At 69.0% G+C, this 23825-nt stretch overlaps 1 protein-coding gene across 15 annotated transcripts in view; it reads right to left on the bottom strand.

Annotated features, from left to right (window-relative positions):
• ABLIM2 (actin binding LIM protein family member 2) overlaps positions 1-23825 on the bottom strand; it is an 88627-nt gene that overhangs the window by 38872 nt on the left and 25930 nt on the right. For 9 of the 15 annotated variants that reach the window (XM_036018430.1, XM_036018405.1, XM_036018454.1 and 6 more), the window contains exons 2-8: positions 19996-20139; positions 18564-18747; positions 17688-17803; positions 16144-16270; positions 13607-13700; positions 6050-6137; positions 4084-4142 (exon numbers count right to left, since the gene is read on the bottom strand). In XM_036018430.1, coding sequence (XP_035874323.1) covers positions 4084-4142; positions 6050-6137; positions 13607-13700; positions 16144-16270; positions 17688-17803; positions 18564-18747; positions 19996-20139 — 812 coding nt within the window. Of the gene's footprint in view, positions 1-1180; positions 1226-4083; positions 4143-6049; positions 6138-13606; positions 13701-16143; positions 16271-17687; positions 17804-18563; positions 18748-19995; positions 20140-23825 lie in introns of all 15 variants that reach the window. The other 6 variants (XM_036018397.1, XM_036018394.1, XM_036018420.1 and 3 more) reach the window with 1 other exon arrangement.

The raw sequence follows: 23825 nt of genomic DNA, 5'->3' as shown, positions 1-23825 counted from the left end.
AAGTGTGCTGCTCAGACACCCCTTCCCGCCCGGACCGCAGGGACCTGGGGCGGCTCACCCCGCCCACCCGCCCACCCACCCGGGCTCTGTGGTCAGACTTGGGGACGGTCTCGCGACCCTAAAGACAAGCCTCCAGCCCGACTCCTCGCTCCTCCGACACCCTGCCCCGCGCCCTTCTGGGTACCAGCAGCACTGGCAGTGACCCCGCGTTTGGTCCTGCACCCCAGTGTGTCTCAGAGACAGCCTCCTGGGGTCCCCACTGGCCACTGTCACCAGGGAGCCCTGGGTCTGGCCTGGGGCCTCTCTGTGGCCATCACACGCAGAGCCTACCCCTCGAGTGCCCACCCCCTCCCTGACCACGTCTCCTGCCTCCCCCGCCCAAGCTGGCGGCTGCCCCCACCTATCCCTGCTGCTCCCCACGTCAGGCCCGCCCACGTCTGCGTGGACGCTGTCCTTCTCCGGCTCCCACCCCGGTCACCGCACCTGTGTCCACCCCCACCTGCAGGGCGGGGCCTGGCAGCTCTGCCCACCGGGCCCAGCCCCACCCCTGTCTGGCCCACCCCCACCAGGCTTTCCCACTGCCCATCTCCACAAAGGGGCTCCCAGCCAAGAGCCTGGCCCCCTCCCCCCACTCCGCCCTGCCTCCTCCCCTCCCGTTTCCTGATCAGCCCCCCCCCACCCCTGCTGTTCTGCCCCGCCTCCATCAGGGGCTCACACCCGCTGCAGCACCATCAACCTGGGCAGGGCCACAGTGTGGGCTGAGCGGCGCCCCCCAAGCTCATAGGCGGAAGCCCCAACCCCCAGCTTGTTCCCCAGGACCCGGACCACGACTGCTTTGCGATTCAACCGGGTCCTTCAGGGCCGGCCCCGACCCAACAGGACCAGAGTCCTTCCAGGAAGAGGCTGGGACACAGACACGCACAGAGGGACGACCCCGTGAGGACACGGGGGAAGACGGCCGCCACAGAGCCCGGGAGAGGCGCCTCGGGAGGAGCCTCAGCCTCCAGGCGCGGGAGGAGACGCATCTCCGCTGTGTCGGCCCCAGGACACGGCCCCAGGCTGTGGAGCCGCCCCCACCCCTCCCCCACACCCACACCCACACCCACACACACACACACACACGCGGCACGGTGGCAGCGAGCACGGGACGACACCGAGACCGGGCGTCAGGCCCACCAACCTGGAAGGCACAGGGGGCGGCGCCCGGGCGCGCCTGCGTCTGCATCTAGAAGGAGAGAGGGAGAGGGCGTGACGCGAGCTGCCTGGCTCTGCCCGGCTCGCGGGGCAGCCCGGCCCGCCCCCTTCCCTGCTCCAGGAGGCAGCTTCGTGCCGCTGCCGCCTGGAGGCCTGCCCTGCTTTCCTGGGCCCCCTGACTCGGCGGCTCTGCACGCCGGATGGAGCACAGTCTCGGGTCTGCCGTCCCCTCGGACCACAGGCCTCCGAGGGCTGGGCAGGGGTCAGGGGGCTGGGTCCTGTCTCTCTCTCTCTCTGCCCCGACTCCAGTTCGCCCAGGGCAGCCTCACCACTGAACCCGGTGCCAGCCATGTTCCCAGGCCCCGGGTGCGCCCGCAGCATCGGGAGGGGCCAGGCAGCTCCCCAAACCCAACCCTGCCCCTCAGCCTGGACCCTGGGGAGCTCTGTCTGCAAAGGGATTGGGGTGCCTGGTTCTCGTGGGGTTCCCCACATGTCTCATCGACACCCACTCCTCTCCACGTCTCAGCTGAGGGGCAGAGGCTCAGAGAGGGCAGGTGACTGGCCTGAGGTCACACAGCTGGGCAGAGGCACAGCTGGACTCCAACGGCAGGAAAGCTGTTTGCTCCCAGGGCCTCCCCCCTACCCCACCCCGGGCCTGGCACTGAGAGGCACGCCCCCAGGACGGGCAGGTGAGTTCTCCTACAAGCCGCCAGGTCACAGTGGGGCCACCGCGACCCGGGGCCGGTTTCAGAGAGTTACCGAGGCCCGAGGCACCTCTGCTGTGCGGCTCAGGGGCTGGCGGCCCTCGGGCGCCGACCCCGCCGAGCTGACTGGATCCGGCTGGATCCGGCTGGTTCACGGTCAGCAACTGGCCCTCTCTCCCTGCCACCCGGTCCACAGCAGCCTGCCAGCTGGGCAACGGCCTCCAGGGCACCCGAGCGCCCAGGGAGGACCATGCGGGCCTGCCCCCGCCGACCCTGGACGGCCTGGGCCCCGGCCCGGAGACTACTCTCATTTCCCGGGCGAGACAGACGAGGCTCTGAGGGGCTGGGGTGGGGCTGGGACGTGGGGGGGAGGGGACAAGAGACAAGCAGGGACAAGCAGGGCGCAGAGGGGCCTGGACCACGTCCCAGGCACGGAGGGGTGGGCGCTGGGCGGGCAGCTGCTCTCAGGCCGCTGGCCTCCGCCCAGAATGTTCCCAAGGCGTCTTCAAGAACAGCCCAGGAAGCCACCGAGACTGTGCAGCCCCAGGCAACGGCCCCTCCCTGCTTCGCTGCCCCACCAGTGCCCAGACGGCCTGCCTGCCTCCAGTGGGGCCAGCAGCCCTGCTCCTCCGGGCTGGCCTCTGGGCAGAGAGCAGGGGCTGCTGGCCATGCCGGGCTCTCGGTCCCGAGGCCGAGCCCAGAGTCCAGGACCCAGTGCCGGCCACCCTGGCCTGTCCCACAGGGGGCCTGCCGTGGTCCTAGGGCGCCCCCTTGCTCCCTGGTCAGTCTGACCTGCACCCACACGAGGTGACGAGGGCCCCTTAGCATGCTGGCCCCCGAGTCGGGACGGAGGGAGCCCCACCCAGAGGTCGGGCCGGGTGGTCACTGCAGGGCCAGGGGCCGCGGCTCCGGTCCATCTCCGAGGCCGGGCGGCGCGGGGGCAGCGTGCGGAGTGAATCGGCCGTGGGGCGGGGGAGGGGCACCGCAGTGTGGTGCAGCCTCCTGCCACCCCGGCTGCCTGCGAGACACACTGTGACGGGCAGCGCTGCGCCCGCGGGAGGCACAGCAGCAACGTCCCCGACGATTCCCACGTCCCAGCTCCCCGATCCCGCAACTGCGGCCGCGTGCAGCCACGTGCGGCCACGGGGGCTCTGCAGACGGAGGAGCCTGAGGGGCAGGTTGTCCCGGGTTCTCGGGTGGCCCCGTGTGACCGCAGGGCAGGGGCGGTGGTCTGGGCGGCCCGGAAGGACGGGAGTGGATTCTCCCGGGAGCCCCGGGAGGCCTCAGCCCCGCGGCCGCCGGGTCCCACCCCTGGCCCCAGCTCTGCAGGGTAACCAGCGGTGGTTCCCATGCCTTCCAGTTCTCGGGGAACTCGTGGCCGGGCCCCAGGAAACTGGCACGTCACCAGCTCCTCCCACAGCCCCCACGTCCCTGGGGTTGGGGGCATAGTGATCCCGCGGCTCTCTCTCCTTCCCTTGCCTCTCCCCGGGTCCCAGCGCTGCGCTTGGGGACACACAGGACTCGGGGCCAGGGCCGGCCTGGGGGCGGGGGCAGCAGGTGGGAGGGGGAGGCGGGTGGGCTGCCGTCCTCCCAAACCCCAGTGCCTGCAATTCCGGGGATGACAGGTCTGGGAACTGGGCCGGAAAGCTGGAGGTCACTCGGGGACCTGCTGACTTCGACGCTGTCCCCAAGCGAAGCAGCCGTTAGCGTCCACTGAACAAATGCAGCGATCAGAGGCCCGGGCAGGGAGCCCAGACGCCCCCCCACCCCCCGCCCACCCCACCCTGGCCCTCAGAGCTACCTGTGCACACCTGAACCCCACACCCCCAGGCCCCGGTGCACACCTGAACCCCACACCCCCAGGCCCAGGTGCACACCTGAACCCCACACCCCCAGGCCCCGGTGCACACCTGAACCCCACACCCCCAGGCCCAGGTGCACACCTGAACCCCACACCCCCGTGCACACCTGAACCCCACACCCCCACGCCCCCATGCACACCTGAACCCCACACCCCCGTGCACACCTGAACCCCACAGCCCGCAGGCCCCTGTGCACACCTGAACCCCACACCCCCACGCCCCTGTGCACACCTGAACCCCACGGCCCGCAGGAGCCGGCCAGCGTCTCCCGAACTCCAGGACAGCGGAGAACGCCGCCGAGGAAGCGAGCGGCTCCCACTCACCTTGTTTCTGTCCTCAGTTCTGGACGCTTGTCGACACGCCGGGTGCCAGATGGAGGAGCCTGGGGACGGATTCCCGGGAGGGAGGCGGTCGGTGCCGTGCCAGGACGCAGGGGCCTTGGGGGTCGGGGGGCGGGCCCGGCGGCTCACTTGGGGATGCCCACTCGTCCCCCACCTCCGAGGAGCCCCTGGGCGCCCTCTGCCTGGAGTCAGTGGGTGCTGGGTCGGGACAAGCAGGTCAGAGGCCCCGCCCAAGGGGACCCACAGACCGGTTGGGGGACACGACATTAATGGGCAAACACGCCACCGTGAGCTGGCTGTCCCCCAGGGGGCTGCACGGGCTCCCACAGAAGCCGGGAGGCCACCTCGCCTGGTCGAGGGCAGCCAGACGAGGTTTCTCGGAGGACAGGCAGCCGGGGGGGCGGGGGGGGGGATTCAAGTTCAGAGGCAGAGGGCAGAGGACAGAGAAGGGGTCGCTGTGTGACCTGCCCTGGCTCTTCCCCATTGGGGGCTACCGCTGGGGTGGGGACCGGCCTCGGGGATGAGGGCCTTGTGCTCTTGGCGGGGGGGCGGAAAGGGGGGGCCTCGGGTGCAGGGGGGGAGGAGTGGGGCTGAGAACTGGGGGGGAGGGCCCGGGCCCAAGGCCCTGACCCCGGGCTCCGCTCCGCCCCTGAGTCCCTTGGTCTCCGAGCCTTCTCCTGCCTCAGTTTCTCCACCTGCCAGCTCCGCCTGGCCACCCACATCGATGGCCACCACCACAGTCACCACATGCCAGGGGTCTGGTGCTCTGTCCTCTTCTGATTCAAAGCCACCCTGCCCGAGGGCCCGGTTTCCCCCGCCTGCCAACTGGGCAGGTAACAGGACAGCCTGCCCGTCTGTGGGGGGGCCTTGTACAGTTCAGTGGGGACACCGGGGGTGCGAGCTACCGCACACCCATGTTTTACCGTCCCCCCCTTTCAGGCCCCTGCCCCCCCCCCCCCCCCGCCCCGGGCCCAGAGCACTCTGCTCATTCATGCATCCTCTGCCTGCGGCCGTGGCTGCCAGGGCTGGGTCTGCTGGGCCGGGGCTCATGGCCGTGGCCGCACGGCTGGGTTCACGGCCCGCCTGTGCCATCCCCGCTGTGAAGGTGGGGGCTGTGTCCATCCCACTCTTGGGTCCCCAGACAAGCCACACAGGGTCTGGCACACAGTAGGGGCTTAAAAGTGTGCCCGTGACAGCAAGCTCACGCCCCCAGGCCGCTGTCCCCGCACCACTGCGCTTGGGGTCAGGAGGGCCTGACCGTACCCGTCACAGTGCGGGGGGAGGTGCCTCGGGCCGGGGCGCCGCCCCCTCCCCACCAGACACCCCAGCGCTGCGGGGGCGCGAGGAGCCCCTTTCATGGGCTCCGCTGCAGAGACGCAGAGACGCAGGGAACAAAAGGGGACGCTGGGGACGGGGCCGTCGCGCTGACATCACCCCGCGAGGTTCGGCCGCAGAAAGGGAGGCCTGTCTGGCACCCAGCCCCCAGGACAGTGCTGTGTGACGCCATCGAACGGCCACCTGCTGGGGACCGTGCGGCCCCCACCGGCCTGGCCCCGCTGCCCCGGTCACTGGAGACAGAGACCTCATTGAGAAGGGGCGGCGGGTCCCTCCACCAGCCATCCCCCCTGGGGCCTCTCGGGGAGGGTCCGGGCAGCATGCGGTCCCCGCCCCCCACACACAGGCCATCCCCGGTCCCCGGCTCTGCCTCCCACCACCGCCCCGTCCCACCACCGCCCGCCGCCCCCCACGCTGCTCAGGAAAGTCGGCTCGGGCCCTGCCCCCCAACCCCCCGGTGTGCCCTCCTGCTTCCTCGGGGGCCTCATCCCCAACTGGCCGGAGACCGGCCCCGACCTGCCTGTCCACACCCAGCCCAGGGAATGGGCCCGGGGGAGGGGGGGGCCGTGTCTTGCCCCGGGGGTGGGGGGCCCGAGCGGGGCTTCCTTCTTACCTTGCAGGTACATCTCCTCACCCTCGGCGAACGTCCGGCCGCACCGGGCGCACAGGGCGCACGAGGGGTGGTAGTGCTTCTCCCCCGCCTGCGGGGACAGGGCGTGTGTCGGCTGGAGGGGGTGGGGGGGGCGCCGGGGGGGGGGCGGGGGGCCCTGGGGCCCGGGTTCGGCAGCACCGGGGGCGGGAGTGCTGCGTGGGGAAGCCAGCTCTGCCCGCTGGGCTCCCCCCCCCCCGGGCTGGGAGGGCCAGCCGCCCCCGTGAGGTGGGGGGGTGGTTTGGGGGGGCAGGAGGTGGGGCCAAAGCTAAATTCTTTCCCAGGTGTGGGGACTGGACAGCTGAAGCGAAAAACGGTGAGCAATTTTCTTACGTATCTTTGCATTGCTTGATTTTCTCAATTAGCATTTATTACTTTTACAATTCTTAAAACCCGTTAAATTAGATTAAACTATGAATACCGAAATGACCTAAACTCATTGCATTTGCTGGTTTGGCTTAGTTCTGCATGATGCCAAAGAAACCCCCAAATCACCCCAAACACTGTGTCACTTTACAGAGACTATTTCTCGACCCCACAGACAGGTGGGGGAGGGGCGCTGCGGTAACCGGGGACGTCCATCCCCCTGGCTCACGCTCCCCTGACACGGGCAGCGGCCTAATCACCGCCTCCTGGCCTGCGTGACTGAGGGTCACTCTCCTGTGTGGACAAGGAAGTCACGGGGCGAAAGCGCCCCACACGCACCTCACTGTCCCTTCCCGTCCCCATGGCGCCCTCAGCACCAACCAGGCCCAAGGGGCCCCCCGAGTGTCGGGGAGGGGAGTCCAGAGCAGGGTCGGCGCAGAGGCCAGACACTGAGGATCGGGGTCCGTCCCCACTCAGCTCAGAGCCCGGGAGAGGAGCCTCCGTTGTTACGGTCGGGGTGCTGGCCGCCCCCGGGGGCCCGGGCGTCTCGGGGCTGGGGTGGGGGTGCACAGGGTGGGCTCTCTCCCGATCTGGTCACGTGGTATCTGGCTTGTGGGACGTTATCAAGCCCCACACGTGCGTGCGACTCGCACACTCCTCTGTCGCACAGAGTGGACGCATGACACAGCGTGAGAGCTGGAAGCGTCGGCCTCTCGGACGGACGCGTGGGGGGGCCCATCTCATGCCCCAGGGCCGGCGGCGGGTCTGGACCGGGCACCAGGACGTGGGCCGCAGACACGGCCGGTGAACGGAACTTTACGACCTACGACCTTCTGTGCCCCAGAGGACGCGACCGAGGAAGCGGGGAGACAGCCTGCACAGACCAGGAGACGGTGTTCGCAGACCGCAGCGCCGACAGGGCTCGGTGGTCAGAGGGTGTGAAGGCCCCTCGCAGCCCGAGGGCGGACAGACACGGTCCGGCCGGACACCGGGCAGAGGACCGGGACAGGCGACCCACGGAGACGCCCACGGCCGAGAAGCACCCCCAGCGTGTCCGAGCATCAGCGCCGCCAGGGAAACCTCAATCCTGGCCCCGGAGAGGGGCCGCCTTGCAGCCACGAGGGCGGTGACCACACCGAACCGGACCCACCAGAGAAACACGGGTGGGCGGGACTGCGGGGGGAACAGGGGCCGGCTCGCTGGCCGGACGCGGCTCAGCCCCACACCGCAAACGGCGGTTTATCCTGGGAGCCTCGGACGCACAGAGCCGTGCGCCATGTGACCCAGCCGCCCCACTCCGAGACGCCTAAACGAAGGGGACAGAGCGAGAGGAATAAAGACACAGGCCCACACGAAACGGGTGCACGAGTGTGCACGGCAGCAGGACCCTCCATCGCCACGGAGTGGAGCCCACCCCGGTGCCCACCCGTGGGCGAGCAACAGAAGATGCGGTCCGTCTGTGCAATGGACCATTACTCAGCCGGGAAAGGGAGCACAGGCCTGGCCCCCGGGACCCCGCAGCGTCTCAGGAGGGCATTACTGTCCTCGCAAGAGGAGACAACGTGCCCACTCTCGGCCACGTGGGGACACACCAGGAACCGCCGCAGGGGCCGGCGCCGTGACTGTGGACAGCCGGCCCCCACAGAACCGTGAGAAAAGCCACACGGTCCCCAGTGTTTGCGACAGCAGACCCAACCCACTAAGATGGGCCACAGAGTCAAACAGGAAAGTATTGTCGCTCCTTCTGTCAGTCCCCACTGCCACTCCCGTCCCGACTCTCAGAGGCCACAGTGACCGGGCTGTCCCACGTCCCCAGAACCCTGTGCTCACCAGTCCCCCCAGGGCCCGGCCCTCCCAAGGCCGGTCCACAAAGGGCCCCAAGCACCCACACCCGGTGTCGCCAGGGCAGCCACCGGCCCCCAGCCGGAGCTCCAGAGACTCAGGCTTTAAATGTACGTTAATGCCCATGAGGTTTGTAGCATGTGGTTTACAGAAGCTCCCTGTGCCTCTGGCCAGTGGCTGTCACCCTGTAGGGGACAGAGCAAGGAAGGCAGGCGCGCAGGCCCTGGGGCTCAGACAGGTGCTGTCCCCGGCAGGAGGAGTGGGGGGGGCTGGGGCACCAGGACATGCAGGAGGAGCCAGCGCCCACACGGGCCTGTCTCTGGGGTCCAGGAAGCCCCAGCCCCCCGAGGAGAGGACGACAGCCCCTTCCCCACGGGGCTCCGGGGCACCCAGAGGGACCGCCCTTGGCTGTGGCGTGCCCCGCACAGCCGAGACCCGTCCCCTCTCCTCCCTCCACCCCGAGAGCTGGCCCTGCCCCCTTTCTGAGCCCTCTTCTCGTGTGTCGTGTGTGCCTCTGCACGTGTGTGGTGTGTCTCTGTGCACGTGTGTGACTGTCTGGGCGTGTCCCTGCGTGACTTCCAAACGCTGACAGGGTCCGCCTGGGGGATGGCACTCATCATGGATGGCTTTTTGGTTTATGCTATGACGAGCAAGCCCTCCTCCTGAGTGTGAGCTTTAAATAGACCCGTTAATTTTTTTAAAAAAACAAGGAAGTGGAGGCCTTGAGACGCTGGCCTCGCCCGCGTCCTTCCGTTTGCTCAGAGCACGTGGTTCGTTCCCTCACGATGACAAAGGTCCCACCTGCCCGTGCGGATGAGGGGACGCCTGGCCCAGGGCGGGAGCGGGAGGGGCGGTCCCCTCTCCCCCGGGTCCCCTCAGGGCAGCAGGGGGCCCGTCACCGCCGTCTCCACGGAGGCAGCCCCCCAGCCCGGGGAGGGGCACCATGAGTGTACAGGAAGGATCTGTAAGGTGAGCGGTGGACGGAGGAAGGGAGCGAGGAAGGGGAGAGGGAAGGAAAGGAAGGAGGGAGGAGGGAAGGAAAGGAAGGAGGAAGGAGGGAAGGAGGGAAGGAAGGAAGGGGACCCGGGGGAGAAGGGAGGAGAACGGATGGAGTGGTCCCAGAGGTACCTGCCTGCTCGTTACCATGGGGACAGCAGGCAGAGGAGGCAGGTGGGGCTCTGGCAGCAGCACCTCCCGCGCCGAGGAGGGCGGGGCTGTGCCAGGAGCAGCCGGATCCTGCCGCCGCCCCCTCCGCCTGCGCAGAGGCGCCTCGCAGCTCACACCACCCAGAGCGGCGCCCACGAGGATGTGGGCGTGTGGCCAGGCCTGAGCCGGGACTCCCCCGCACTCAGCACCTCCTCCCCCGTCAGACACGGGTCCCGGAGGTCCGGCTGCACGGCTGTCCCCGACGAGTCACCGGCCACCCCCAGCTCTCTCCATGGGACAGTGGGACAGCTCCCGGAGCTCCCCGGCACAGCCGTCAGTCCCCCCCCCGCCCCCCGTACTCACAGGACCCCAAAGGCCCCTTCTTCCACCCGTGCCCAGCCTGGACCAGGCTCATCACGACAGGTGCCCAGGCGTGCAGGACAAGGGACCCACGCAGTGTGGGAGGCCCTGTGTTTCGGGGGGACGGAGGGCAGGGAGGGAGTGCCCACCCGCACTGATGCACACTTCACGGCCGGCAGGTGGAGGTGGGGGGGGGGGGGCGGGCAGGCGCTGCGGGCGCCCAGCAGTAGGATGGCACTCCCGCTGCACGCAGACCAGAGCGGCATGGACCTCGGGCCCTGATGGCAGTGGGGACCGGGCCTGGGCTCCACTGAGAAAAGCTCTGGGCGACAAGCAGCATTTTAGGGGCAAAATAAGGGGGTTGGGGGGAGGGCAGCAGGGTTCTGGGGTTCTCACACCTGGCTGGTCTGTCCCTGAACCCCGCCAGCCCACCCACCTGCAGCCCAGCGTGGAGCCTGTGCCCCTCCCTCCCCACCGGCCCTCGGAAGGGACTGGCCAGGCTTCCTACCTGCACGGGGTCCTAGCACCAGAGCCCAGTCCACCGGCCGGTCCCACGGCCCCTCTCCAGGGCCCTGTCCCAGGACAGGCCAGCTGGCCGGACAGTGTGACCGGGAGGGGTCTGGATCCTTCACCTCGTCTTCAGATCCTGCCACCCCCCCCCACCTGCTGCCCCCTAGAGTCCCCGCCCGCCCAGCTGGGCGCCAGCACTCGCTGGGCCGGGCTCCGGAGGAGCCACGGTGGCGGCTGCTCCCCTTCTGCTGAGCCGGCTCGTCCCCACCCGCCCTCGGCTGCCGCCTCGCCTCACCGAGGAGGATCTCAGAGCTTCTCAGAGCTTCGCAGAGCCCGCCGCCGCCGACTCAGCCAGCCCCGGCTCCCGGCAGAGGCGAAAACAAAAGCATCAATCTTCCCCAGGAGGCCCTGCACCCTCCACTGCCGAGGGACCGGGAGGGAAACCCAGACCTGTTTTTCTCAGCTCCACGCAACCGAGCCGGCCGGGAGGCCCCCCATCCCAGGCACCGGCCCCCCAACCCTGTGTTTGGGCCAGCATTAAATATCAGGGTGCTGACTCTGCAGACGGGGCCACCTTACTTTCTGCCTTCCTGACCCACCAAGGGGAGGCCTGCGGACCTCCCCCTCCCCCCCCATTGGTTACCAGGGGGCCAGCTCAGAGCTGGGGGCAGTTCACAGGCGATGGCCCTGGGGTCCCTGAAGCTGTTTCCAGAGCCTTCTACTGACAATCTCCACACCTGCTCAGGGCCTCGGAGGCCTGGCAGGCAGCAGGGCTTGGCCAGGCCCGCCCCCCTCAGGGTGCGGGGCCACTGCCCGCGGCTGTCAGGAAGCCGGCCAGGCCCGCTCAGCCCACCTGAGCCTAGGAGGCGCCCACCTGGGCTGCCCGGTGGTGTCACCACGTGGCTGGAGGCGGAGAGCCCAGACAGAACCGTGAACAGGGCCCCTGCACTGGGGGAGGCCGAGCGGTGGGGGCGGAGAATGGGCACCGGGGGTCCGGGCGGCCCGGGTTCGAGTCCGGCCGTCTGACTGGGTGCGGCCCGCGGCCCCCTGGGGGCCCTCCCTGCGGGTGACGTCCAGCTGGATGCCAGGTGCCAGGCGAGTGGCACTGCTGACTCTGAGAGGGGGTGCAGGACGGGGGACCACACACTGTGTGTGTGGGAAAGGGGGGCCGATCTTCCTGAAATCTGGGGCTGCCCTGCTAGTCCGCCGGAGAGCAGACTCGGGGGGCTGAGCCGAGAGGCTGGTGGCTTGGAGGCCGGGGGACGACCACCGCGTGGGGCACTGGGATCCGAAGGGAGGGGGTGCTCCCTTCCTTGGAGGTTGTGGGATTTTGTTGTTTTAATGGGAGTGACAGCTCTGTTAAAAGCCTTTGAGAGGGGAGGTGTGTGCCCAAGGGAAGGGAGGAGATGGCAGGGACCTGAGCACAGGTTGGGGGTCGTGGGGGAGGGCCCTGAGCACAGGTGGGGGGTTTGTCGGGGAGGGCAGGGGACTGAGCACAGGTGGGAGGTTGTGGGGGAGGGCCCTGAGCACAGGTGGGGGGTTTGTCGGGGAGGGGCAGGGCCTTAGCACATGTGGGAGTTGTGGGGGAGGGGCCGGGGCCTGAGCACAGGTGGGGGCCGAGGGAAGGAGGATGGCACCTTTGGCAGGAAGGGCAGGAGCGGGCAGGGCAGTGAGGGGGGCTCACAGAGCGTGAGCCCCGGCCAGTCCTGAGTGACACCTGGCCCTTCTCCCTGTCGAGGGGAAGACGAGGTCCCTGTGGGGAGGGGAGCCCCCCGAGAGAGAGTGCAAGGTCTCAAGGAGAGAGTGGAAGGGCGTTTTGGGGAGCAGGGAGGAACGGGGTTTGAACTAGGGTGCAGTGGGGCGGGCGGAGCCCTGCCGGGGTCCTCTGCGGTGCGGGGCGCTGGTGCAGGGCTGGGCGGGAGCCCCGGGAGCTGGGTGCGGCCAGGTCTAGGGGGGAGGAGAGAGGTGAGGGGCCCCGGAGAGAGGGGTGGCCCCGATGAGGGGTGACGGCAGGGTGCCCAGAGAGGAGCCCCCATCGGTCCCCCGAGTTCAGAGGCCTCACCGGGCGTGAACGGCAGGTGTGACCGTGCCCCGGGAACACACAGGACCAAGTGCCAGCCATCCTGTCCTGAGACCCACTCCCACAGTCAGACAGAAAAGCGTGGGGACCCCAGCGTGCACACTGGCAGAGGCGGCAAACTGTGACGGAGACCTGGCACCTGCAATCGGCCACGAGGGATGGAGAGGACCGAGGCTCACGGCGGGGGGGGACAGTGAGGCCCCCCACCCTGTCCCCCGCCAGGCTGGCAGGGGATCCCCTCAAGGCCACACTCCCTCCCGGGGGGAGGCGGGGAGGCGGGGAGGGCGCCCACCCTGTCCATAGGAGTGTGAACCGCCCTTCAGGAAGGTCCCGGAAGGAACCTCCTGGAAGGCGCCCGAGGAGCCTCGGGTGCCCGTGACCGTGCCGGGCGGGTGACCCGGCGGCTGTGGCTCTGTGACTCAGTCTCCAGGGAGACGAGAGATGCAAGGAGGCAGGGTGCTCACCTCGCGGTCACTCACTGCAGCAGAGACTCCTGAACCCTCAGCGGCCCCAACCTGTCCCTGCCCCAGAGGCTGCTTCTGGGGCCTTGCCCGGGCCAGGGCCCCTTCCCTGAGGTCCTCTGGTCACCGGTGCCCTCCCCCAGGGACCAGGGGCAGGCCCTGGACGGTCCATCCATCTGCCTGCCCCAGCGTGAGCGGAGGAGGGGTTACAGAGGGAGGCTGGAGGATGGGGGGATGAGCGGAGCTCGGTCCCGGGCATCCCAGCAGATGTATCTTCCTGAACAGACTTAGGAAAGCGAGGGACACGAGCTATCTTCACGGGGCGAGAGGCCCACGTCACCACCTCACAGGCAGCGTCCAGGGGAGCCCGCCCCGGAAGCGCTCCGAGTGCCGGGGGTGTCCACCTGTCTCCTCCCGCGGGGCCACTGTCCTGCCCCCTGAGCTCACACCACGTCCTCCAGGCCTCAGACTCCCCATCGGGACTCCGAGGGCTGTACCCAGGACCTCGCGCCCTTCCCACCTCTGCAGCTCTGTCCACACACTGGGGAGTGAGGCCACTGGGAAGGCTTCCTGGAGGAGGCGGTATGCACTCCCCGGTGTCCCCTGGCGGAGGTGGGGGGACAAGGTGGCACAGGCTCTGGGTACACATTCTTGCACCAACACGCAGGACGGTGGGTCACCTCGAGGCCCGCATCGGTCCTCACGGGGCAGGCAGAGCCCGGTGCCCGCGGCGGGGGGGGCCGGGGGGAGACCTACCTCCAGCACGTGGCCCGTGATGTACTTCTCGCAGCCGTCGCAGCGGATGCCGAACTTGGCGTGGTAGTCGGCCTCGCAGTAGGGCAGCCCGTCCCTGCAACGAGCGGGCGGTCAGGGCGGGCAGGGCCACCCCAGCACCGGAGGACCACCCTCGCCTGTGAGGGGGGCCCCGGCCAAGGGGGACCAGCCCACCTCCTCCTCCTCCTGCAAGTCACGGGACCACCCTCAGTGCTCCTCGGGGGGCCTACAGGCACGAGCACGGCCTCGCCACCATCACACCAGCCCCGGGAGGGACCACGCGGATGGCCCCATGTCACGGATGGAGAAACTGAGGGGCACAGAGCTGGGGCCGCGCGCCCAGCAGCAGAGGGAGGGGCTGCGGCACGTGCAGAGGCTGAGCCGAGGGAATGAAAGCCGTGTCTGAGAACTAAACAAATGACGCTTCCACAGATGTGGCTGCTCCTTCCGGTTCATTCTGCCCCCCCACCCCCACCCCCCTTCCACACCCAGCACCCAGGGAGGGAAACAGCCTGACTACTCCGCAGGCGGCCTCCAGCTCCTCCCCCAAGGGCTCTGGCCGCCCTGGAAAAACCTGAGCCTGAAAGGGCCTGTGACCACGGTGCCCGCATCGGGGACCGGGCCTAAGGGGTGCCACACGCCAGGGGGCAGGTGTGGTGAGCTGGGAGGGAGCCTCACTGCCCCTCGTGGGGCAGCAGAGGCCTCGCCTGCGCAGGGAGGAGCCGGGGGACACAGGGCGACGGGCCGTCCATCACACCCCCATGTACAGCATGCCCACTCCGCCCTGGGCACGGGCGATGGCACTGGGACATCAGTGACAGACGAGGTGTCATTGGGGCACCGCTCCTGAGTGTCTGGGCGGCCTGGGGCAAGCCAGGTGCTCACCAGGCCCCTGAGGGAGGAGCCCCGCGAGGAGAGCACCGGGGCGCAGGGTGTGGGAGGGGAGCGGATGCCACCCCGAGCCCGGTGCAGCACCCGCCGAGCGAGGAGCTCGTGGGACAGCAGCTGCGGCGTTGTCACGGTCAACCTCTAGGTCACAGAGGCCTGCAGCAGGGGAGGGCCTGCGTGCGGTGACAAAGCCCCGAGGCTGCCGCTGCCCCCCAGCTTCGCAGCGGGGGGGAGCCCTTGGTTCGTTCACAGGACCGCAGCCTCTGACCTCAGGGCCCCTGCCCTTCCCCACCAATGGGTGCCTGTGCAGCACACCCAGAGGTTCAAAGACACTGTCTCCATGGCAACACCAACGCCCTCCTCGTCAGCTCGGGGAGTCTGGAGGCTGCTAGGTAACGGCGTGCAGCGTGGGCCAGCCGCCACGGAGCCGCTGGGGCGTCGGGGGGGCTGGGCTGTTCACTCCGTTCCCACGCCCGGCCACCAGGCAGCCCACGAGTCGTCCCTCCCTCCACGGTGACGGCGGCCACAGCCCCCAGCTGAGGGGCCAGCGACACTCCAGGCAGATGCGGCCAGCCCAGAGGGGCCGCTCCGAGAGCCGTCTGCCGGGAGCTGCCCGGGGTCCCGTGCAGCTGGGAGGAAGGGCACGGGGACCCCGCACGCCCTCCCCGCTGGGTCAGAGTGCCAGTGCCCGGGGAGGGCGACGCGGGTGCAGCCACACATGTGTGTGCATGTGTGCATGTGTATGCACACGTGCTGGTGTGTGTGTGCATGCACTGGCATGTGCACTCACGTGTGCAGAGGTGCCAGCATGCGTGTGCATGCACCTGTGTTTCATTCCGTGCAGTTTTGTCACAGGACTTTTTTCTTTTAACCCGATCAGCTCCTGTGACGGCCCTGTCCCCTCAGTGTCAGCGTGCGCACGGCAGCCCGTGACAGCTTCCCGGAGACCTGTCACTGGAGCCTGCTCCGTCCCCGAGCTGCACCCTTCACTCTGCCGTCGCCTGTGCCCTGGGGCTCACCTGTCTCTCTGCCCTGAGCCCGGGACTGAAACGCAGGCCCTGGGCACACCAGGGGCCCCCGCGCAGAGCCACGGTCCCCCAGAGGGCCCCCGCACCCCAAACCAGCCATCGCCGTGTCCTGACTGTATGCTGGGGACCCTGCGTGGGCCAGGGGGAGCTGCCTGAGGGCCCACAATGGGGAGTCCGAGCATCGGGCTGCGATGTCACCCCCGTGACACCCGGGACTGGCCGGCCCTGCTTCCCTCACGCTGTCGCCGTCACCAGCCGACATCTGCTTTGCATCGTGCAGGACAGCCCCATGCCAGCAAGGGGCCGGATTCCACCGGGAGGGCGACCCGGGGGACGGGCATGGGGAGGTGAGTCACAGAGCCAAACAGAGCAGCGTGGTATCTGTTTCAACCCACGAAACGGAGCTGGGCCTGCGAGCCGCGCTGGGGAGGCCAGGCTGCGGGGAGAGGCCACCGGCCATGAGGACACACACGCCAGCCCCTGCCGGGTTCCTTGTGTGGAACGGCGGAGGGCAGAAACGCAGGGGCGGCGGCTGTGGGTGGGGACACAGGAGGAGCCCCCCGGCCCCCGAGGCCCCCCGTGGCCCCCACGGCCCCCGCTCACTTGCTGATGTACTCCGCGTTCAGCTCCTTCCCGCAGGTCTTGCACCTAAAGCAGCCCAGGTGCCAGTGCTTGTCCAGCGCCACCAGGGACTGGCCGTTCTTGATCTCTGCACCGCAGCCGCCGCAGCCTGCGGGGGGAGGAGAGCACGGCGCCATCACCGTGGGCCGAGGGGACGGGGGGCCTCGCCGCTGGGTCTCCAGGCACCCCTAACGTGGTTCGAGGGCCCCGAGGGGAGGGCAGTGGGGGCAGTCCAGCAGGGCGTGCCCGCGGGACCCTGCTCCATGGCTGGTGCACGTGTGCGGGAAAGAAGTCCCCGTGCACAGCCGGGGCCGGGAGCCAGAGGCCCCGTCTGCCCGGGGCTGAGCGTCTCGGCCTGGGCGGCAGGTGGGTCTTCCAGCAAGACCCAAAACTGCACCCAGGACCACTGGCCAGGCCCGGGCTCTCCTAATGCAAATGCACGCGCAGCGGCGGAAAGCGACTGAAAAGCATGCTCCGACTCTGAGATCCAGGGGCACACCGGCCGGCGGAGACCGGCTTGGAGAAGGGCCGTGTGCATGAATGCATGAACGGGACCCGAGAGGGGGGAGGAGCTGCTCACCCCGGACAGGAAGTCGGTTCTGGACAGGGGGCTGGCCCTGGGAATCCCCTCCTCTGCCCCAGGACGTGTGGCCTTGGGACGCCGTAGCCACCTCACAGCAGGGCAGGCTCTGAACACTCCACTTCCACAGCAGGACCCGGGCAGCGGCCGGTCCGGGAGCGCCGGGGCCCCTGCCCCATCCCCACGTCCATCCGGGCTCCCACAGAGCCGCCCACGCTGGGAAAAGCCAGCGTCTGCCTGCTCCCGCCGGGCTCCCACGCCGCCTCACCAGCCAGCAACACTCCAGCTGGTGTTCCTGCTTTCAGGGACGGCCTCCCGCTTCTCCGTGCGAGAAGCGTGTACTGAGGCCCGGCTGGTGTGGCTCAGTGGATTGAGCACCTGCCTGCGGACCAAAGGGTCGCAGGTTTGATTCCCAGTCAGGGCACAGGCCTGGGTTGTGGGCCAGGTCCCCAAAGGGGGCGCATGAGAGGCAACCATACATTGATGTTTCTCTTCCTCTCTTTCTCCTTCTCTTCCCCCTCTCTTAAAATCTTTAAAACAAAACAAAACCATGTCCTGAGCGCCTACTGCATATACACCCAGGCCAGCCCCCTGGGATGTGGAGCCCCTGACCACAGAAGCCCAGAGTTCAAGGCCCCTTTAATGCTGTCCCAAAGGGCTTCCATACGGCCAGGAATGAACTGTGGGGAGCTCAGTGAGCCAGAGGGAGAGGGCGAGAAGTAGGCCAGGAGGGCTTCCTGGAGGAGGAAGACCAGAGCTGGGCCAAAAGCAGGATGGGGGTTGGATGTAAAGCAGGAGTGGCAGACAGGGCAGCAGGCACAGCCTTGAGCACGCCACAGATCTCTGTCCTGGTTCCCTTCCTCATGCTCCGCCCCCCTCCGCCGCTCAGCACCAGCTCCCCACCAGCCCCCCCCCCCCCCACACACGCCACTCCGCGCCCACTTACTCCAGAGGCCCTGGGAGAGGTGTGCGCTGCTGCCCACGGACTTGGGCAGGGAGCACTTCTGGCACATGCATTCCTTCCCGTTGAAGGTCACACGGTCCCCAGGCGGGAAAGGCAACCTGAAACGAGACAACGGGTTACAAGCCAGGACCACCCGCTGCTCTTCTCTGGGGGACAGGGACGCCCCACCCTATCACCTTCCACTGGGACCTCACAGACGGGTGCCTTAGGCCAAGGACTCGGGGTCTCTCTGTCCAGGGGCTGCCGTGTCCCCGCTGTGTGAGTTCAGGCTAGTCACGGACACCTGAGCCTCAGTGTCCTCACCCACACCGGCAGGCAGAAGGACAGTGCCATGGGGAGGAGGGAGGGAGGGAAAGAGGGAGGGAGAGAGGGAGGGAAGGAGGGAGAGAGGGAGAGAGGGAGGGAGGGAGGGAGGGAGGGAGAGAGGGAGGGAGGGAGGGAAGGAGGGAGAGAGGGAGGGAGGGAGGGAGAGAGGGAGAGAGGGAAGGAGGGAGGGAGGGAGAGAGGGAGGGAGGGAGAGAGGGAGGGAGGGAGGGAGTGGGAGGGAGGGAAGGAGGAAGAGAGAGAGAGAGGGAGGGAGAGAGGGAAGGAGGGAGGGAGGGAGGGAGGGAGGAGAGAGGGAGGGAAGGAGGAAGAGAGAGAGAGAGGGAGGGAGAGAGGGAAGGAGGGAGGGAGGGAGGGAGGGAGGAGAGAGGGAGGGAGGGAGGGAGGGAGAGAGGGAGGGAGGGAGGGAGAGAGGGAGTGAGGGAGGGAGGGAGGGAGGGAGAGAGGGAGGGAGGGAGGGAGCGGGAGGGAGGGAGGGCGGGCAGCCCCGGCGAAGGCGCGGGCCGGGCAGCCCGGCGGCCGCGCCGCACTCACCGGCAGACGGCACACACGAAGCAGTCAGGGTGGTAGGTCTTGCCCAGCGCCGACACCACCTCGCCCTCGATGAACCGGTCGCAGCGGAAGCAGCGGGTCCCGTACAGCCGCTGGTAGTCCCGGGTGCAGATGTGCTCGCCCTGGCGCACGAAGAAGCCGCCCTCCGCCAGGTCGCAGCCGCATGCTGGGGGCGGGGAGGGCGCCGGAGGCCGGGGTCAGCCAGCGGGATGGTGCCCCGGGCCCCACGGCCCGGGGGGACCCACCACACCACACACAGCCCCCCACCGGACGCAGGCTCAAAGGGTTCACGGAAACACCCCGGGGGCGGGGGGCAGGTCCAGACACGGGCTGCAGCGCCGGCCCCTCAGCCTGGAGCCGAGTGGACTTCCTGGTGGAAGCTTCCAGAAAGGGGCACTGAGCTGGGAGGACACCAGGCTGTGCTGAGGGGCCGCCAGCCTCCCTCCCTCATTCCGGGACCCCACCAGGGTGACGCGCTGCCGCCCCCAGCCCCCACCCTGCTGCTCCAGGCTCTGGCTCCACTGCGGAACAGAAGGGACCAGGGAGGCACCTGCTACGTGCTGGGCTCCGTGCAGGGCGGGGGACCCCGGGTGGCTGACCACAGAGGAACCCCTGCGGTCGGCCCCCGACACCGGGAGGCCCCCTAACCCTGCAGGCAGGTGGACAGTGCTCCCACACTGTTAACGTGAGCCCTGCAGAAGTGCACCCCCGCGGCCCTGGAGACCGTGCCGAATCGGCATGGCTGGTCCGCCTCTCCCCCAAATGCCGCTGTTCAGGCATTCTCAGGAAACCGAATGCAAGTTCACGTGACTTATTTGTGCTCTTCCAAAGCACGGTACCTTGAGCACAGGGAGGGGGAGAAGCCGGCGGGAGACTCGCCGGCTCCAGGGCAGGACGCCCCACAGCTCTTTTTGGCTTAAACTTCATCTCCTCGGGATTGTTTGAGTCTAGGGTGTGACCCGCGCTGTGTTTGATGGTCAGAGAAAGCAAAGGCCACCCTCCCTTGGGATTATGGCAATGTTCTCTTCCTGCTCCCCGAGGGGCTGTGGGGGGCCCGGCACAGGCCCTGTGCCCCCCATGGCCAATGTCGTGCCACACGGGCCCTGACCACGGGGCTCTGGCTCCCGGCCCGGGGGCCACTTCGCCAGGGCCACTGCACCTGAGCCCTGGGACGCAGGTGCCGCTGTGTGAGGACACTCCTGATCCCAGACCCCATCGTCCGGTCCCCCCCCCCCCCACCCACAAGGGACGTGGCCCCGTCGGAAAGCTGGACTGACCTACGAAGATCCTGGACTCAGGGTTTTCCAAGCCCCCCCCGCCGCCTGGCAAGCTGCCCGGAGACACTCCGTGCCCCGAATGGCAGCCGCGGGCCCGGGCCGCACCACGCCGCCGCGGGGGGCGGGCAGACGCTCACCTTTGCACACAAAGCACTGGATGTGGAAGTACTTGCTCTGCACACGCAGCACCTCCCCCTTGCACACGCCGCCGCAGGTGGCGCACAGGATGGCGGAGCCGGGCGGCTTCTCCAGCAGGCTGTGCGCGGCCGGGGGCTCCGACACTGCGGGGGACAGGAGCCGGGTTAACGGGAGGGCGGACAGGCACCGGGGGAGCGGACCGGCCGGGTTCGAGGACTGGGGCCCCACCCCTACCAGCACAGTCCCAGGGGCATCGGGCACAGCCTCGTCCTCTCCTTGGGGACCAGCGGGAGTCAGATACCACGGTCAACCCTAGTGAGGGCTCCTGCCCCGTCCCTGCATGCACACCGGCCGTGACGGGGAGATCACTACCGCCCCCAGGGATGGCGGCTCCCCTGCAGCCCTGACCTGGCGCGACCCCGGCCCTGCGCGGCCTCAGAGCCCCCCCCCCCCCCCCGGGAGCTGGGTGGTCCTCCCCCCACAGCCAGGAGACCCGGGTTCTTTCTGATGCAAAAGGACCAGGGCCACTGTCCTCTTGGGAGCATCCTTCAGGTCCCCTCTGTGCGAGGACACCGACCTGGGCGTCATTGCTGCCCCCCAGCTGCGGTCTGAATGTCATGCGTCCAGAGGCACTCGGAACCCAAGAAGGGGTGGGTCAGAGTGGACAGTAGGGGCCCGACTAGGGGCTCCTGGGGCCTGCACATCAGGGAGCCCCAGCCACACTGCAGACAGCTGGGTGAGCGACGGTGACAGCCCCGGTGGCAGAGCCTGGCGGGGGGCCCCGGGGCTGGGGACCAGCTCCCTCCCAGCCGGGTCACTGGAGGCACCAGGAGGGGCTGGTCAGGCGGCAGGGCTGCGGGCGGCACACGGGCCTGCCAGGCAGAGCGAGAGCACAGGCCACGCAGGCACCTGAGCAGGCTGCACCCACTTCCCACGAAGGACCAGCTTGAGCAAGCCACGCCTGCCCCCTTAACCTGTCACCGGGGATACCGCCCTTCCTGGAGCCGCCCCAGCCTCCCCGCCTCCCCAGCTGCCTCGGGACCCGAGCCCCTTCCTGCACTGCAGAGCACTCTGGGCCCTCCACCTGCCCCCTGGGGCGCCCGCCAAGTACAGGCGAGGGCGGCCGACCCCCTGCCCTGGCCGGTTCTGAAAACAGAGCTCCTGCCTTCTCGTAGTGGGTCTCAGCTGAGTCCCACACCGGACACCACCCTCCTGTCTCCGTCTGGGTCCCCTGGGTCTCCTGGGGCTGAGACAGGAGAGGGGGACAGTGTGTGTGTCCGGGGCGCCCGAGGGCGGGAAAGGCAAGGGCAGGTGTGTTACTGAGCTGTCACCGCGGGGTACAAGCAGGTCGCCCCCTCGGGGGCCACCCCTCCTCGCCCAGGTCCCCCCTCAGAAGGAAGGGGGCTGGGGCCCCAGCCCCATCTCCTGCCCCTCCCCGGGGGATCCCACCCCCTTTGTTCTGGGCTGCCCGGTGCAGGGGGGAGTGAGTCGAGGGTCAGCAGAGGCCTGAGGAACAGCCCCTGCGGCTGCTGGAGCTGCAGCTGGGCCCAGGGGAGGTGGGCGAGCCCAGAAAACACCGGCCACGCTCCATCTGACATGTAGGCCCGTTCTCACACACACACACGCACACACATGCACACGTGCACACACGTGTGCATGCCTGGCACTGATGGAGCGCCAGGCCGGAGGGCCTCATCCCCACTATAAAAACTGAGGAGTGGACCCCAGACAGGAGGACATTCCTCCATCAACTGCCCACCTGCCCACTCCCCCCTGAACCCCACCCCAACAACCCCCGGCAGGCCAGAGCAGGGCCCCTCCCCTCCTCTGTGGTCCCTGCCCTCGGCCAGCAGCACCTCGGGGCCCAGGCATGGGTAGGGGGGACAGTGGGCCTTTGCAGGAGGAGGCTCTGAACACCCCCGGGTAGCGGGTGCCTCCACCCCCGGTCTGGGGACGAGAAGCCACAGGCCGGGAGAAGCAGGTGCAGGAAGGGCGGCGAGCAGCAGGTGGCCCGGCCGTCACCCCTGCCTCGCGTGTCCGGAGCCCCCAGGACCCCAAACAGCAGCCTGGTGGCACTGAGCCTGGCGGGGGCCCGAGAGCTCGGCCAGCGGCCCGGGAGCTACGGCGGCGTTTCCGGCTGTGGGTTAAACGTCGGCAGTGTGGAGGGCCCCACGCCCCTGCTCCCTGTAGAATCGCTGCAGAGACCCTCTCCTGGACTATTTAATAGAACGTGGATGGGAGGGGGCAAAGCGTGAGGATTTCCTGGGCCTGCGTGTGAGGCTCCCCGTGCGGAACCAGCCACGGCCGGCTGTCGAGGTCGGACACCGCAGACGGCAAGGGCCGGCTCGCCTGTGCCCAGCCCAGGCTGCCGAGGGCTCACGTGGGGCCGACCGTCCGCCGAGTCCCGTCCGAGGCCCAGCTGAGCGGGCGGCGGGGGCATGCAGATCGGCCACACGGTGGCCTCCTGGTCTGCCAGGCGCACGGAGGACGACGGGCTGTCCCTCCCACGGGCACACAGTCGTCAGACTGCTGGAACCGGGCCCCTGGGGGCGCACTGTCAGGTGCCGGGGGCACGGCCGGCTGCGGGGTCGGACGCTGGGTGCAGCCCTCGCCACACCGCCCACGTGCTGGACCGGAGTGGCCGGGCCTCCTCCTCCCCAGGTCCGTCCGTCCACATGCCCTGTCTGGGGGAGGTGCCGGGCCCCCGGCCCAGATGGAGCCAGCCCCGTGTCCAGCGAACCCCGAGGGCTGGACACACCGCAGCTGCCGTTGTCGTCTCCAGATCTCACGGCCTGAGTCACCCGTTCCCTGGTTACTGGGGATATATTTGGTTCGGGGGGCAGGGAGCTGCTTTGAGATGCAGTTTCGCGGGAGGGCCCACTCCGCCCACCTGGAGCCCCTGCGCAGGTGAGAGCCGTGGTGCTTCCCTCTGGTGGCGGGAAGGGAACACGGCACCGTGACGGCAGACACCTGTCTTCCCGCAGGGAGCGAGCACCCCTGCAGGGGGGTGGCCCGGCCCGCCCGCCTCTGCCCACCTGCCCGCGGGTCCCTGGGGTCACATCTGTGGGTCCTGTGGGTCTGAGGCACGGGGCCCACCCCCAGGACAGACTCACTCCTCCGGCCGCTGCCCGCTCAGGGAGAGGCCGGCCCTGCCCACAGGCCCCTCACGAAGGGCACCGCTCCCCACAGGTGGCAGAGGAAGAGCTGTCGCCACTGCTGCTGCTGCTGCTGCTGGAGGAGGTGGCCCAGGAGACCTGCCTGTGGCCGGGGCGGGAGGGGCAGGGTCCGCCCAGCGCTTTCTCCGAGGGAGGGGCGGTCCCGGCCCCGACTCCTGTCTGGTGTGCAGGCGCCACGGAAGGGAGCGAACTCTCCAGACACGAGCTACCTGAACCAGGAGGGGGGACCGTGGGGGACCGTAAACACCTGGTGCTGAGGGACTCCCACCAGCGACACCCCGAGGAGACAGAACTGAGGAGACGGCTCATTTTCGACGCGCGGTGTTTTCAGCTGACGGTCGGCTTGTCAGGAGGTGACCTCATCACACCAGCGGGGGAGCCTCTGTGTTCCCGAACTGGCCCACCGCCTCCCGCCCCCCAATCCACAGCGCTGCGGTTCCGACCCAGGGGGCTCCGCGCGGGGGCGGCCCTGCCCGGTGACGGGGCTGCCCCTCCACCCGCCCCCTGGACGCCCTTCTGCACGGAAAGCCCCGGAAGCTCGGGCCGGCCGCAGGGCTGCTGGCGGGCCTCAGCTCGGGCTCCTGGCCCCTCCTGGGGCTCTTCGCGCCTCGAGCAGCTGGCCCAGGCGCCCTCGCCATCCACCCCCCTGGAGT

This window comes from Phyllostomus discolor, chromosome 1 (assembly GCF_004126475.2).
Source record: "Phyllostomus discolor isolate MPI-MPIP mPhyDis1 chromosome 1, mPhyDis1.pri.v3, whole genome shotgun sequence".
NCBI classification, from domain to species: Eukaryota; Metazoa; Chordata; class Mammalia; order Chiroptera; family Phyllostomidae; genus Phyllostomus; species Phyllostomus discolor.
The sequence above is the reverse complement of the archived record's forward strand: the minus strand, read 5'-3'. Positions and strand labels throughout refer to the sequence as shown.